Source organism: Xyrauchen texanus, chromosome 4 (genome assembly GCF_025860055.1).
Source record: "Xyrauchen texanus isolate HMW12.3.18 chromosome 4, RBS_HiC_50CHRs, whole genome shotgun sequence".
NCBI classification, from domain to species: domain Eukaryota; kingdom Metazoa; phylum Chordata; class Actinopteri; order Cypriniformes; family Catostomidae; genus Xyrauchen; species Xyrauchen texanus.
In genome coordinates, this window is record NC_068279.1 from 34,735,364 (window position 1) to 34,753,085 (window position 17,722).

Consider the following 17,722-nt stretch of genomic DNA (forward strand, 5'->3'; position numbering starts at 1 on the left):
AAACTCTTCACCTCTGACTATTGAGTGTAATCAAATGTCCCTGTGCAAATTTGAATGTGATACATGTCCCTGGCAACCTATACATTATTTATTAAATTGTAAAAGTGCATAATATTGTAAAATATATTGCGTATGTTGTTATCACTAAAGCAATCTGCTAAGAAAAAGAATTAGCATGTATTAGCATAAGGTATTATATTCTTCGATGTGGCTAATTTGTTTTTGAAGTTGTCATGGTGAAACAATTGAGCTCTTCTAGTATGTGAAATGCATGATACAGATTGAGTCCTGATTACATCTTTAAATTTGACTGAATTATTTGAGTTTTAATTTAAAAATAATCGTATAGTCTAAATGTAAAAGTTTGACACTGACCAAAGTGTAGCCTTGAAAAACATAAATGGAAAGAACATTTTAGTTGAAGTAGAAAAGTATGTAGATTTAATTCCCTGTCACCCCAGGGTTGTCATATTTCTAATTGTTTATGAGAGAAGTATTATCCCTAATGAAAAAAAAAAAAAAAAAAAAGGTTTCAACTGGTCTAGCTGATGTCACAGCCTGGCCCATCTGGTCCTCCTGAGCTGGTGTCTTTGCCTCTTCAAGTTGGTCTTCAGATGGACAGTAATCTGGTCTACCAGTCTGACCAGTGACAAGTGTCCTGACCAGACTGGGAGACCAGCTATGAACAATTTGTTACCCCAGCTTTTGTCAGCTGTGGTAACAAATATGTATTATTTTCACAAGTTGAATAAGCTCTTATAGAACACAACTCATGTATTGACAGCCAACCTTGTGTAAAATCAAGCCAAAGTGAGAGTTTTAAGCATCATCATCTTCACAGTTTTGAGAGGTTCTGGAGATTTGGCAAATGTGACAAGATGTCAAAAGGATAAGATTAGCCAAAAACCTGTCATTTGGTTTGTTTGACCTTGAGTATGACAGCCGATTGAGAAGGGAGGAATAACTGAACAATGTGTTCTGTTAACAGACTTAGAAGTTTAGATTATCTCAACAACAAATAACATCGTCCATCATTCATTTACACATCTAAAAGAAATGCAGCAAACTGCACATAGCAGCTTACAGAAAAAGGGAACTAGAATCACACAAGCTCAGATATGGAGATATAAGGACCTTAAATAAATACATGTGGTCAAGCTAACAACTGTGGGCAGTGACACCAACACCCACAGTCACACACAAACACCAAATACTAAAGATATTTTACGGATCATTCACACGTCTCTTTGTAAAACTGCATGGCCATTTCCTCATGTTAGAACTTGTTAGCTGTCTCTTTCCCAAAATATTACCCTATACATTCAATTTGCTATTAAATTACATAGGTACTGTAAATCCATGTTTATTTGAAAATACAATTTTAACCTTTAGATGCACGGTGTCAGACAGATCTTGTATTTTTTTTTGTATCTATCTTGAACTTATACCATTAAACCATTCTGGCTATTATGTTACATCCAAACCATAAGAGATGATTGTCTTTGACCATTACCTATAATTCTATATGACTGTTCTCTTTGCGTCATTGTGTTTATTATTATTACTATTATTATTATTATTATTAATAAAACTTGTATTATAATAACTTTTATTAATAATAATAGACTCTGGTATTTTCTCTTGTAATAATCAAATGTGTAACTTTTGAGAATTTTTATATTCTTGTTTTTTAAAATAATGTAAAAATGAAAACAAATGTACAAGTAATTTTTATAATTTTAACACATATTTACACATTTTAATATATTATTATAATAAGTAATTACATTGATTTAATTTTTACATAAATAATCAAACAAAAAATACAAATATATTTTTTTGTGGATGTGACAGGGTGGAGGGTGGGGCCGGGTCATGATTATACACACTCTTATATCGTATATCTCATATCTAATCAGGCTAATTAAGCCTCCGAGAGGGATAAAGGAAGACTGCGGAATGTGGTGCAACGAGAGAGAGATCGTTTACGGTCAGCTGACCTTCATGTGCGTGTTTGTGTCTTTTGTTTAAGTTTATAATTAAATCTATTATTTATATTGTCAAGCCGGTTCTCGCCTCCTCCTTTCCCTTATATCCCTTTACGGTGGAATACAATAAATCCCCTGAATTTTTAGGATTTATTGGTCATATAATGCGATGAATATTATTATTAAAACTTTAATTATAATAACTTTTATTAATAATAAAAGTCTCTGGTTCTCTGGAATTGTCTCTTGTAATAATCAAATGTGTAACTTTCTCAAAATATAATTTAAAATGGGAGTTTTTATATTCTTATTTTTTTAAATAATGTAAACATTTTTTATCATTTTTAAATAAAACGAAAACAAATATTTACAAATTTTAATATGTTTTTATAATCAGTAACTACATTGATTTATTTATTACATAAATACATAATAAAAAATAAAACAAATATTTAAAAACAAAATGTTTTTTGTGGAACACAACATTTTTTGGATTTATTGGGCATGCGATTGAATAGTGACTCCAAACTCGATAAAGGAAAACAAAAAGATTATAAAATCACAATAAATAATCAATACGACTCATGCATTATAGTATATTCCAAGTCTTCTGAAGCAATACGTCCACTGGGCAAAAAACAGAAGTCACTATTCACTCTCAAATTATATCATTCATAAAGTGCTGAAAACAAATATGTAACATTAAAACTAAATTTTAGGAAAAAAAAATTCTAACATGGTGTCATGAGATGAGAACCAATTAGGTTTGATGTCATCGATGTAGCCGCCATATTTGATGACTTTAGAAGACTTGGAATGTAGTGCACGAGTCATATCAATGGTGTGTTGTTTTTTTTCTCTTTTCCAGCTTGACAGATATAGCGTTCAAGCAAATAAACCATGTGAAGTCTTTTTTTTAAACCACCATTTGTTATCCACGGAAGAGAGAAGGCCATATGGGTTTGAAGTAACATTAGGGTGAGTAGATCATAACAGAATTTTTGGGTGAACAAATCGTGCAATCAGGACTCCAAATCGCTTTCTACAGCCACTGAACAAGAATGAGATGGAGAAAGATAAAAAAATAAAATAAAAAAAACAGTCTAATGGCCTGATTTTCAACCTTAGTTTTGTATGTATGTGTGTGCGTATGCACATGTGTGTGTGTAAGGGGGGAGGTCAGGAAGCACATTTGTATGCATTTCCTCTCATAACAGGAAGTGCCTGACAGCTTCCCCTTCACAATGGCTTCGCTTCTGCTTCCCGCCTCCAATCCATTTTCCCCTGGGTAGTTCCTCAAAAGGACAGAGAAAGGGAGGATGAATGTCCATTTGTGGCCATCTGCCCCTGGACTTTGATTCATGCGACCCACGCTCACTGTACAACCCAATCTCATGAAAAGTTGTACATATTTTACGAGTTGGCAATTTTGTACGATGTCATACGATTTCGTTTGTATGAGTTCGTATGATTAGATCACGTGCAAATGTCCGGATGCCCGAAGACGAGGTGGCATGGGCATGCTTATTAATATTATGCCCTTTCCCAAACCCTTATTTAAACCTGACTTATCAGTAGAGTATGTAAACTTGATAGGAAGTTGCTGTGTGTGACAGCAGCAAGTATTTTTGCATATAACATGGAAACTATGTTGTGCGACGTCATTGGCTGTAGTGAAAGTCGTATAAATAAATACGAGTGAAGTCGTACGATAAAATACGAATTCGCTAAGTTTAGAAAAGTTGTACGAATCTTTACGATTTTATGATTGTTGCACTGTAATGGGAATGATTATGGGGAAGTCTGACAGGAAGGTTTGTATTGACAGGAGGGGTGTTTTCATGATCTAAATATGCTGAAATCAACAAATTTTCTCTGTTTCCACTCTTGGCATCATCTGAACATGTCGTATTTAAATGAGATGAAAATAAATGGTGCTGGTGTCTACTCCATATAAAGACAAGGGCTTTGGCATTTGATAAGTGTAACTACGGTTTATGTCATGTGATATGAAGCATCAAAACCTGATTGAGCATCACTTGCTGTAACAGAGAGTATTATTTGAAGGTTATCTGCAGAAATACAAGAAGAAACAAAACCTGTGTGAAAAATGAAAATGAGAACAGCACTGAATAATGAGAAGAAAAGTGGAATAAAAATTAGCGTAAGAGAAATACTAAGAGGAGAATTCTGGAGAAGTTAGACTTCACAGAAGCCAAGGACTTTTTTGAGAAGATGTTGGTGAAGAAGTAGAAGATGACAGAGAAGAAAAGAGAGGGAGAGAGAGAGAAAGATGAATAAGATAAAAAACACGCACAGCGTGTATCGTGAGGAGACAGGCACAGAGGTAATGATCACAAGAGAAAGGTGGGAATCGTGGAGAGGAGTGCAAGGGGTGATGGGATACCCAGAGGGCCTTATTATTTTCTTGCTGTTAATTTTACTCAAACTGTTTTACACCTTTCCATTGTTGAGAGATGCCTCTGTTGTCACGGGTGGCTGAAAGGTAACAGAAGGCTACAGAACGTGTGGTTGTCTGCTTTGCCAAGCCATTAAGAGGGGTGAGAACCACATCTAGTGCATGTTAAGTGCCAATTAAAGTAGAGTATGTATACAAAATGAACTTTGATCACATGGCATCTTCCACACTCAATATTTCTAATGCAGAAGCAATAAGTGACAACTGGCCATTTTATTGAGCTTTTCTGCAAAAGGTCATCTTTGCCATTGTGTTCCTTTTTTGTTTGCTCTTTGTACAGTATGTTAAAGCCCCTATTTGTACTTCAAAAATACGATTCACCTAAATAAGCTGATTTTCTTAAAAAATATATTTTTAAATATAACTAAATCAACCTGCTAGGTTATGCCAACAAAAGTAGATAAAGCAGAAATAGATCTTTAAGGTCAAAATTGCATGTTACCATTTTTTACTTCTTGTCCTTTTCAAGTTAACAAAAAAACTGAATAAAAACTTATACTGGTGCACATGCTTTTTTTCTTTTCTTTTGTCCCATACACAATAGCTCTAACTAGATGGCCGCAGAATTATTTAAGGTTAAATTATAGTAAAAAAAATTCCCTATAAATCAATGATTTTTTTGTAGTTCAACATGCAAACATATTTCACATTTTTATTCAACTCCCTTCAACTATTATTTTTCTTGAAAAATACAGCTCTTAAAACCTCTAGAATCAGAAAAAATAATCATAAATTATTTGTTATAAATAAATGCTCCATGTTCCACTTAATAACATCTGAAAACATTCAACTTTGTCTTCATTACAGCAGAAACACCAGGGAGATATATTGGTCTACATGTTGGGGCCTTCGGATATTGTCTTGGAGTAATAAAGGTTGAGAACCACTGCCGAACACAAACTCACTAGATGTGACATCATATGCCCCATAACATTTACTCAAACTAGCCAAATTTTATTTTCAAAATCTATAAGTTGTTCAATCTTTACATATGTATTTATTTATTTCCTGCAAAACAAGGCAAGACAATGGCAACACAATTTATCCCTCCAATGAGTAATAATTTAACCACTCATGTTACTCTTACCATCCAAGTGTCACTCCTGCCCTACCCTTCCCTAAATGAGTCCTGGCCTCTACTGTGTTTCACAGCACAGAAGCTGGATCAGCACTTAATATAAGCCAGTCTCAATCTACAGCCATTCTGACATGGTTTCCTCTGAACATGTTATAAAATGACTAACTATAACTGATTATCTAGAATTTTATTTTAAATATAATTATATGTTAGTGCTGTGTATTCAGCAGCATAAAAATTAGTCCTTATTCAGTGTTTGTTAGCCTTGTTAGCAATATGGCTCACACTTTTATGACACAGGGGGTCCTTTCATGTGACCTGCCCAGGAAAGTGTTTGAGTGGCTGGGGGGAAGAAAGCCAGGCTCCTCACACTGATGCCCTCTGTCTAAGCTTCTGGGCAGCCAGTCAACGCCAGAGAGGCCTGCTGGAGGTGCCTGTGCTCAGTGCAAGTGTTTTCAGGAGGTGGGCAAGGGAGCCAAAGTGGCCGCCCAGGGCGACTGAGGCATTGTGCCCATAAGCATGGCGCCAGAGGCAGAGAGGCCGCAGAGAAGCTGCCAATCTGGGAGAGGTGATATCAGCAAGAAAATGATGTGGAATAACAGCCGGGCCAAAGATTTCAAACTTTAGAGAGAATTCAAACTTTAAATGCTTTTTTATTTTTTGGGTTAAGATAGCATCTCCACTTTGTATTTAAAATTGTTGTGGCCAAACCATACAATAGTATACAAGTAACTCTTTCTGGCTGCAGACAATAGTTTGCCTTTTTATTATATGCTATTCTATCGTTATTGTTCATCGTTGTCAAAGAACCAGGCTTCAACTCAAAGAAAACAACAAATTAATTCATTTACAAATAAGGGATAGATTGAAATTGGAAAAGTGCACACAATTATTTGATCAAAAATATCTGATAATGACAATTAAGTATATTTCTCCACATTTTCACCTTTGCTTGGTCATAAGATTAAGTGATAATATAAAGGTTGGGAAATGTGGGTGAAAAGACATCAAACATCTCAAGAATGTTGTGCTCAAGGTAACACCATTGAAGCAGACTGTTGTTTATTTGGCTTTTGGTATGGAAAGATTTCCTTAAGAGGAAGTGAAAATATGTACAGCCCCAGCCACGTCTTCGACACATTAAGGGCTGGAGGGGGGAGAAAAAGCCAAAAAGAACAGAAACAACCCTTTGTAAGTCAAAGGTCTCCCATTCATGTCTTGTGATGTCTGTCTTCATGCTTCTCTTGCAGTACAAAGATGCAGGTTGTTTGCAACAGCTTCAAATAAATGGCAATGAGAGGACAAGAGTCAATAATAACCCCTGTGCCAGCTGTCGAACATGACATGTGCTGTAAAAATACACTACAATTTATGATGCCTGTTTTCAGCATCTTCTATCTGCTGACCAAAACTTCTCTGCAGAATTTATAAACTTATTTTTATCACAGTAGGTTTTGGCATTGCTTATCAGTAAGAGGATATTTCACCCAAAAAATGTTATTCTGTCATCATTAACTCACCCTCATTTTGTTTCAAACTCATATGCGGTTGTTATTTTAATCAAATTCAAATCTGAAAAATACTTCAAACGTGCTGGGAACGACACAAGGTAAAACCTTCTTTTTTGAGTGAATTATTCTTTGTAAAATGTCAGTATATTCCTAACAATTACAGAACAATTAGAGTAAAGACTCAATTTCAGCATCATTTAAGGAAATTAATTTCTTTGTTACTCTCTGTGCCCTCTCCTTTCTCTTTTTCTGACCCAAGACATGGAAATCTGTGGAAATGAATCTCATCAGGTGTCCTTCCTGTCTCAATCTCTGATCTTGAAGTCTGGTTGGGGGGAGTGAGAGAGAATCAGAGAGAGAGAGAAGGAGAAGAAGAGAACAGTATAACACCAAGACAGGATGCTCTCTGTGCAATCCGATAGCTCGCCAAAAACATCCTGACCTCAACCCCCGGCCCTCCTTCTCTCTGCTTCTTTCCCTCTTTCCTTTTCATCTGTCCTCTTCATTAGTAAAATAAACTATGTTTGTCTTTGAACCTGCAAAGTAGAATAAAACGCAATATGCAATAGTGAAACTATTTTAAAAGGATAAGTGTACATAAACTCACCAAAGAGAACCAGATGATAAATTTGTCTTTTTCATAAACACAAACCTTAAAAATGTATACAATTAACAGTATTTATTTTAATCTCACAAGCAAACTCATTATGTTGCCTCATTAACCTCACAACTTGTTGGTTTTTCAAAATAAATAGAAACAGAAGAGGGAAGTTTCTGGTTTGAGAAGTACCTTGACTCATTTGTTCAGTGTTTGGCATGAGAGCTCACATGCATGTGAGCCTCTGGGTTCCTCAAGGGGGAGAACTTACTCAATCCACAAGTACTGAATGACTAATGTCACTGTGCCCCCTCCAACTGCTCCACCTGACATGCCCATTACTTTCCTCTCCTTTCTGCACTTCTCCTCGGGCCCTCACACTTTCTTCAATAATTGATCAACCCACCCAAAGTCCAGACAGCAACCATTAACTGCAGCAGTATGGTCTCCCTCAGTCACATCAACTGTAAGCCAAGTTTTTCCCCCAAAAATCTACTTTTTTTGTTTTTCTCCAGACCAGACTGAGGAACTACAAATATCTGTTTCTGTGACAAAGTGTCATCCTGTGAAAGGAAGTGAGGACTCTGGTTGACTGTTCAGAATGTCTAGTTACAACACAAAGTGAGGAGTGACACTAGAATCAAAGAGAAGAACCTCAAACTAGTAAAGGTTATTTTCAATCAAACTCTGAGTACCTCCCAGCTGTGCTGTTTTCTGCCAGGTCATTCTTTGAAAGGTATCTATAAACTATGTTTTCTCCAAAAGGGGACACATGTAAATATCAGGCCTAAAGACAGTTTATTGATTTTGCAGTAAAACACGCTTCTTTGTAACACACCAATACGATCAATAAAACTTCTGTATCTGTGATGTATGATATGTGACTGTTTTTGTGTGTTCTTGACTTCATTCTGTTTCAAGGCCAGGTAAGTGGAGGTACAACTAACAAATTATTTTTATATAATTTATTATTCATTCATTATTATTATTTTTATTTACATTTGTATAATGTTAAATTATTTAAAAAAAATGGTCTTGGAGAAGTAAATAGGTGAGAAAAATTTTGATTTATAAATAAATAAAAAATGCTACATTAATAGTGATTAAATGATATGGACAAGGATGGTTAATCAGCTAGTAGTTTTTTTTTAGATTATAATCCTATAGTTTTGTTCCCATTGTGTCAGTTCAAAAATCTACCAAATGTATTGTCAGTGGATAAACAATTATTTTATTTTTTTTATGTTTCAGGGAAATTAGGGAGTAACTGTTGTTTTCCTTTAATTTCAGCAATTTGGTTTACATCTCATTTGCTGTTATTAACTGTATTATTTTGCCATTATCATTCACCCTGTTCTGTAGATATCAGTATCGGCATTGGTCATTAAGAAAACCATATCAGTCAACCTATAAAATCTTTGCAGATATTTTATTATTTTAGTGCCATACCCTCATAAAAATAATAATTTAGTGAATTATCAACACAGGAAAAAAAGTTTAATAAAATCATATAATGAGACAATATAATATTATTACATTGGGAACTACATCTTTAGAGAGGCCTTTAAGTTTCTAACCATGAAAGCATTGAGAGATGTCACAGGGCAGTATTTCAGCAACCTCAGCCTGAAAGCTGAACTAAAGAGGTTAAACTACTAGCTAAGGCAGGAGGGCCCCTTGAGGGCCATCTTCTCCCTCTGTGTTGACTCCACCTAAAGCCCTAAACATGCGGAATCACCCCACCATTGCCATATTCACCTTGTGTTTGTGTTTCCACCCCACCCCTACTAAAATAATATTCCACTGCCATAAGCAAAAGGTGGAGATATGCCAGATTGACGCCAACAATTACTGTGAGTACACATCCTATTTGGTCAATTTAAGCTTGAAATAACTCTTCACCTTAACATTTCTGGACCTTTCTGCTCAGCCTAACTCACCTGTCTGTTGCGTTCATCCATAATCCGTGTGATCTGAATCTTTTTCCTCCCCATTGTCCCCGTCTTTTCTTCTCTCTCTTTTTCACCAGTGAACTTTATGCTTTTTGTCCCTCTGTTGTGTTTCTTCAACCCTTTCTTCTACTGGCTGCTCCACTCAATTCAAAGATTCCAGTAGCTGAACCTGTGAAAGTCAGAGAGAGGAAGGCATTAAGTCAGATGAAATATGGCAAAACCACAACATTAAAAACAGGAAAAGGCAGAGTCGAAGCCACATGGGACAGCAAATAAAGACAAAAAAATCTGTTGACATTCCGAGGCAGTGCTGTTTTCTGCCATCAATATCATGCAAATCAGATTATTGAGCTTCAGCTGCATCTATGAGGCTAGACAGCACTGTCATGCTTCCTCTACAGTCACAGAGAATTTGACAGTGTTTTGGAAGTGCCACTAACTTAACAGCTCTAATCACTTGCTGTATAACATTTACTGCCGCCTGAACGACAAGCAGCGCTGCTTTCCTTAAAAAATGGTGTAACATCACACAAAATTGTCACCAACTTGTTTTTGTAGAAGCTGAACTGAACGAACAGACTGGAATTTCCCTTTTAGCTGAAACTGTAGGATAAGCTCATTGAAGACAATGAGACAGAGATACAGTGGCAGATGAGGCTCAGTAGATGAGGCTGTATTTACAAAGACAATTCAGGTATCAAAAGATGTGAGAAAGAACCTCAATACAAACCTAAGCCACCCTGATTTACTTCTCGTCAAACAAGCTCCCAGGGCCGATCTGGAATATGATCCCGTTATCACGTCATAGCTTTGCTCTGCTCTCAGGGAAAGAGGTGTACAGGGCCATTATCAGGCCCTCATGCTGAGCTCTTTCTGCTTTTGAAAGGTTGCCCTCACCCGAGAAGCTAACCTAGACATTCTATAAAGTGCTCGAAGTTTAGATCCACACAGTGTGAGAGCTAGCAATCAGAGAACACACGTGTGCGTGTGTGTGGCTGTGTTTGTGTGCATGTGTGCATCTCTTTGGTGCCTTAAAGTAGGCCAAAACGATTCATCTCTGGGAGGAGCGGCAGAAGTGTTGTTGTGTTTTATTCTGACAGTAAAGGTGATAACGTCCCTCATTATGCAAATGAGTGTCCCATTATTTAAGCTCTGTGTAATGCAGTAAAGCTGTCAGTAGTGTCACGTTAAAAGCCCTCCATCGCTTTTGGTTTATAATCCCACTCTTTTTTTATTCTTCTTTTTGCTAGTTTCTGAACCAGATTTCACCTGCCACGACGAGCAAGAAACATTGAGGCAGATACGCCTAAAGGATATGCTACTCTCTCTATTCTTACATCTATCTGCACTTCCATCCTTCTCTCATTTATTAATAATCAAGTGTTTATGGGTGGAGTAAGGTTTCAAGTGGTTAAGAGACTTTTCCATTTCATATGTGTAAAACCACAAACAAATTCTAATTCCATAGGCTCAGATCCATCTTCTTATAATATGGTGTGCCTAACTGACAAAATTCCACACACCATTGTTGGATTCCTATGGCTTTTGAAATAGAGTTGAAATATATATATATATATATATATATATATATATATATATATATATATATATATATATATGTGTGTGTGTGTGTGTGTGTGTGTGTGTGTGTGTTACAAATACATCATTGTGGTGCTATTGCTATAATGTTTATTCCATTGTGCTCCATTGTCTCCAATAATAACTGTGAATACAATAACACTCTATTAGCATTCAAACAACACTACTCGTACTTCAAAAGGAGCTCTTAGCAGGACTGTTAACGAGCACATCTTAACGTGTAAGTGGAGGAATCTGAAGTGGCTTGATGATTGTTTAGAGGGCCATTGTAAAAGACCTAATACAAGGAGCAAAACAACTCCAATACAAGCTGGTGATAATGACTGGATGCCTATGTAAATATTTACCCATCGTGCAGCCAGAAAAACTTGACATTAATATGTGTGGTTTCTCTGGTCACATTTGAAAGCTGATTAAGTAGTTAACTCAAATAGCTCTCAGAGGAGCTTTCTCATTGATAACGATAGGTCTGTAATCCCTGATTCAACCATGCCACAGTCGCAAACATAAACAATAAGTGCCTTATGTAGTTTAAAACAAATTTAAATGGGCATCATCTGGGCACAGTTATATGTGGATTTAGTTAAGGAAATACAAGGTTTCTGTAGTTCAACTGAAGTATGGTGTTATCCGAAGTTATTGGTTTGATTCGCAGTAAACACACTCATAAATACTTTGAAAGTTGCTTTGAATTTAAAGTGTCTGCAAAACACACATAACACTTTATCCGAAAACACAAAGCAAATTGACTGGTTGCTTTTACCTGTCAATCAGAGGACTGCTGCTTGTCTTAGCTGTGTCTTTTTGACAAAATACTGTACATTCTTCGTTTAAAGTCAGACTGAATTATTTTTGCCTTTTTACAGTATATCAGTTTAATTTTCCTTATTTTGCAAACTACTCTTTTTATTTGAGTTAACATATTCAGAATAGATTTCTAAAACTATAATAATCTTGCTGCCAAATCAATAAATGTAAATGTAATTTATTAATTTAATCGGTTTACCCAGTATGCCCTCCCAATTCCACACTCTCTCTCTGTCACCCCCTTCAGATGTACACATGCTCACATTCATCTGCTTTCAGATTACCACAGATGAGCACAATCCAATTTACACCAGTAAAAACCAAACTACAGCGCAGACAAGCTGTGGTTGATCAGCAGCCAAAGGCATTTAAGATGTAAAAACAGTCCCGTTTCCACCATGTAAGTACTTCACATGTGCCAACTCACATGCACTTCTGCAAAACATGAGCAAATAACCTGAAAAATGGGCAAGGCTACAGCTGACACGCAAGTGTGACTGACCGGTAGCCTTGACAAAAGCATGAGAGCAAATATTGTGTGTGTGTGTGTGTGTGTGTGTGTGTGTGTGTGTGTGTGTGTGTGTGTGTGTGTGTATGTGTGTTTCAGATTGAATATGTGTGTATGTGAGGGTTTGAGTGTTTAGTATGTGCATTTATGCTAGAGAGGGAGAGAATGAGGCGGAGAGAGGCTACTAACAGGCATTCCCTGCCATGATAAGCCTATTCACTAATCCATAGCCAAAGCATTATGGTTCAGTTGAGAAAGAGAGAGAAAAGGTCGAGAAAGATTCCTCCCCTCAAATTGAACCCCAAGACAGGCTTGGCTTATTTTAGCTTATCGCTTATCGCAGACCCACCGGACCACTCTGTTCTTCCAATGGACAGTCAGCACCTGATAGGCCCCAAAGTGCGTCGGCCCACCGGGAAAATGCCCGGTATGCCAGTTTACCAGTCCAGCCCTATCCATAAGATGTGTTTTTGCTTTCAAAAAAGCTAGACGGAATGAAAAAGAATGCAGGGACTCGCTTTTTCAAAAGAACATAGTGGGGTGCGGTCGGGGTACAGGAAGTATGAATTGTGCCAGTAAAAGCTTTGTTTATTTGCACATGCTGTCTGTGCCGGTTTAGCACAGGTTTACTAAAGGAATTATGCAAATCAAGCAAAAGAGAAAATGCGCCCATACATCAAAATCAGTTTGCACATGCAATTCTGATTACAGCGGAGGATGTAGCAGACTACCGCAATCTGGCTCACTCTGCTGGGACTGTACAACATCACTCCACAACTGTGATCCAGGCACCTGAATCATTTCTATAACATGCCAAAAGTTTGCTTGACAACATCACACAACTGGTTATATGCTAGGTTATAACACTGTTCTTCATTATTTGATCATTATTTATAAGCTAGTGTTACCATGATTAAGTGAAAATATACACAGACATTTATTTTCAATAAAAATCAGTGTACCCGCCTTGTTGTGTGTTCTTCTCTCTCTCTACCTCTCTTTCTCTCTCCCTTTAAGAACTGGAACTGTGAGGGCTATTGCGTTGACAAACAGGCATAATTCTGTGTCGCCCCATTCCTTAGTGTTCCCCCAAAAAAAAATACTAACTATCTATCTATCTATCTATCTATCTATCTATCTATCTATCTATCTATCTATCTATCTATCTATCTATCTATCCATCCATCCATCCATCCATCCATCCATCCATCCATCCATCCATCCATCTATCAATTTAAGCAATATCACACGAACAAGAGTGCGATATGGCCCTAAATCAGCACTGCTGTGATTTCTAACAAGTTTCAGTCATTGAGTCTTGACACTATCTGTGCGATACAGAGGAGCTAAAGTACAGCCCTGTTTAATTCCAACCACATTTAAGTCATCTGTACATTATTATTAAAATCAAACAAGAGCTGATTTTTCAAGAAATCAGGCTCAGCACAAACTTGTAACCCTTCGTAAAATCTCTCCTTTTCCATCCCTTCAACTTACTCTCTTCTTTTTTCTTCACAGCTCATCTGCAAGACAAACATGTTTTTGAAAAAAGGGCAGTATCCTCTATCCTCATGGGGAACTGTGGTCGCAAAGATTTGAAATAACATATTACAAGGCAGAAAGTAAACCTTTTAGGAGGTGCATGATACATTAAATAAACCCTCACGCTTATAAAATAAACTTCCATTTCCTTGAAGAGGCAAAAAAAAAAAATAAGTACAATTTATTACGTCTTTCGAACAATTTGAATACAAGGGCATGCTTTTGGACTGTCTTGAATTCTAAAAATGTATTCACATTAAAATTTTAGAACATTTCATGTTGTAATCCTTAAATTGATACTGGGGGGGTTTTTTTCACCCAAAAGGTTTTTCTTTTATGCACAAATGTATTGTGGTGCAGCTGTATTGTTTACAGACTGGCAGGAAGGCCAATGTGGAGAGAGTTAACAGCCTATTCTCTGAATGAAGCTATGGTTCTTAAGTGTGGCAGCATCTGCCTGAAGGACATAGCTGATGAGTGCTTATAAATCTCAGCAGTGGAAAAGACACATCATGTGTGCCCTGAACGTGAGATCAGGATGAGTGTAGGAGGTGCACAAAATTCAATTTCAGTTAACATATACTAACCCTACATATTGTTCCAAACCTGTATGACTTTCTTTTTCTTTTCTTGTTTTTCATGGAAGATGTTAGGCAAAATGACAGCCGCATTGTTTCACAGAAGAAAAACATACAAATTTAGAACAGCACGAGGATGAGAAAATTATCATAGAGTTTTCATTTTGGGGTCTCCTTAATCAGTGCTAGCCTAAAAGGTTGGCATATCGTATAAATATTGCTGTGCATGTGGATTCTGTTTATTGTTTTATGTTGGACTTAATACAAAGTGGTTAGAGATATGTGTGTGTATACAGTACAGTATATACTGTGTATAAAAGCAACTTACACGATGCAAATCAGATGTACTGTATAATTAATTACATGTTAAAGGTGATACTGCCTATATGCTGAAAAGTGGTTAGTATAGTTATGGCGCACTTCTGATTTGCATTTCCCCTAACTTCCACTGACTGTATGTTGAATGTAATCAAAACACTTGCAACAAAGTACAGAGAAATTAAAAGCAGCTAAGGCACACTGTCTCATTACTGTAAGGGTTCATCAGTGTCTCTCCGGGTTCCTCCACACTCATCTATACACTCAACACCCCCAATGTACAACAGGATAGATAGTAAGACAGGAAACATACACATACACACATGGCATGGTGGAAGGATGTGACATCAGCAGCCACAGACAATCAAAGGTGTAAAGGTGTTTCCTTTCCTAAACTGTTCCAGTATGCACAAAATGGGAACCAAAACTCCTGTGCTTCCTTGTACAGACCAAAGAAAAAAGAAAAATGAAGTAAAGAATAGAGAGAAAAAGAGTTGAGGGCTAGAGCCACCACAGCTGACTGTAATCAAACTGGCTTCTCTGATGCAAACACTGACCAAAATGTTTTTTTTTTTGCAAGCACTTAGTCAAAATGATGACCAAATCTGTACAAAACAAGGTACAAAACAAAAAAAACTCACTGTATTCACACAATTGTTAGATTTGAACACCCTAATCACAAAAACAATCTCATTCTATGATAGTGAAACAGATTTCACAGCTTGGCTTATTTTTCAATGCATTTAAGTGATTCATTTCTTCTTTTGCCTTAAATTAAACTCAGCCTTGAGGAAAAAAGCTAAGATAAAAACAGACATTTTTGAAATGTAAAATTGTATTAGCAAGTGTGTAAACTTATGAATGAACTGCATTTCTGTTATTGCAATGGTTAGTGAGTATCTCTTCTCAGGTATTTTGCTAGATTATGGCATTGGGTGGAGAGCTTATTTATGTGATACAGGGTGCTCTTTCAGGACTCTCTGCTGCAATACCTTCCTTGTGTTTCTACAAGAATCAACAGCTGAGCGGTTGTGATCAGACATGGTTTTTAAGGTGAATGACAGTTTAACAAAATAGACATCCTTATCCTAAACCATCACCTAACCAATAGTGTTTTTAAAATGCAAATTCGAAATAAAAAGAAAGCAAACATTAACTGAATGTAACATTTGCAGGAAATAGGCAAGAGAAGAAGGATCTATGTGCAGGCTTTTTAATTAAAACTCAGAGAAACAAACATAAAATAACTCAAAATATGACAACAGAGCAAACCGTTACATCCATGAAAGGTTAACAACTGACAAAGACAGAGAGAACACCAGGGTAATACACAAGAACTAACAAGGTTAGCAAGACACAGTTGGGATCAATCAAGGGGAATACAGAGACACAGCAAAAAACAAAATCTTCAAACTAAAAGTCTTCATCCTTCTAGCGACCTCTAGTAACCACTCGTGTTACATAGCCCCCATCTAAAGAGCGGCTCCTGACGCTCCATAACATATAAAACAAAACAAACAAACAAAAAATTGTTAATAGGAACTGGACAGGCTCGTGGACATCCTCAGGGAACTGGACAGGCTTGTCGAATTTAGGTGCTGGCTCAGGGGCGTTCCAGGCTTCAGGTGCTGGCTCTGGAACGGCTGAGGCTTCAGGCGCTGGCTCTGGGATGGTCGAGGCTTCAGGCTCTGGCCCTGGGACAGTCGAGGCTTCAGGCACTGGCCCTGGGACAGTCGAGGCTTCAGGAGCTTGCTCTGGGATGGTCGAGGCTTCAGGCTCTGGCTCTGGGATGGTCGAGGCTTCAGGCAATGGCCCTGAGACAGTGGAGGCTTCAGGAGCTTGCTCTGGGATGATCGAGGCTTCAGGCGCTGGCTCTGGGATGTTCGATGCTTCAGGCGCTGGCTCTGGGACGGTCAAGGCTTCAGGTGCTGGCTCTGGCTCATTGATAGTGGTAGGCGTGGGCACTGGCTCGTTGACCGTGGCAGGCGTGGCCACTGGCAGCGGCATGGGGCACTGTATCCTACAGTGTAAGGGGAGAATGTGAGCCTTAAAGTATAGTCAATTAATTTGAACAAGGATAGTTCACATCTGCCACCTGGCAGACAGGATTTCACAGGCTCATTAAGTCCGAACCGATACCAGCTCTTGAGACAAATATCTCCTCAATTGAAATCCTGGGCGAGACTGCAGATCTGCTCTATATATTGCTCAATGTATCACCTCCTTGTCTGAGAGAGACAACAGTTGTCTTTCAATTAGCGATTGGTTACTGGCCCAAGGAAAGCATGGAATAACACACTGTGTCAACCCTTACTAAAAGAGGCATGGAGAAGCCAGCTGCTCAGCTAACAGATACATACTGAGTGAATCGTGTAATGACTGATCACTGTCCTGTTCTGAGAAATAAGGGAAAATTAAAGCCCCAAGAGTGACTTGCCCTGCTTAAAAGACCAGCATAGCTCGTCACCATCATATGTTTTGGATTAATGCTGGTTCCTTTTATATTTTAACTACCTTAACAGGCAAGAATCTTTGGTCAACCAGCATCATTAGCTCAGTTGGTGAAAAAAATGGCTATGCTGGTTCACCAGCAAGACTAACAACAGACTAGAAAACCCAGAAAAAAACAGCTGAGAACAGGGAATTTATGGTGATCTAAGCCAGTATTTTCAGCCCTGTGGTTTCAGGTCTTCTTGAGAAGAGGGCAATGGCCCTGCGCTAGGCATGCAATGGTGATTACATGTGCTGTTTTAGGTTGTTTCAT

General features: G+C 37.6%; 1 protein-coding gene across 9 annotated transcripts in view; it reads right to left on the reverse strand.

The window, feature by feature from the left end:
* Positions 1–17,722, reverse strand: part of LOC127638392 (myocyte-specific enhancer factor 2C-like) — a 92,836-nt gene that overhangs the window by 44,825 nt on the left and 30,289 nt on the right. For all 9 annotated transcript variants that reach the window (XM_052119945.1, XM_052119930.1, XM_052119937.1 and 6 more), the window contains one exon: positions 9,595–9,775. In XM_052119945.1, coding sequence (XP_051975905.1) covers positions 9,595–9,648 — 54 coding nt within the window. In that variant the 5' untranslated portion in view covers positions 9,649–9,775. The remainder of the gene's footprint in view (positions 1–9,594; positions 9,776–17,722) is intronic.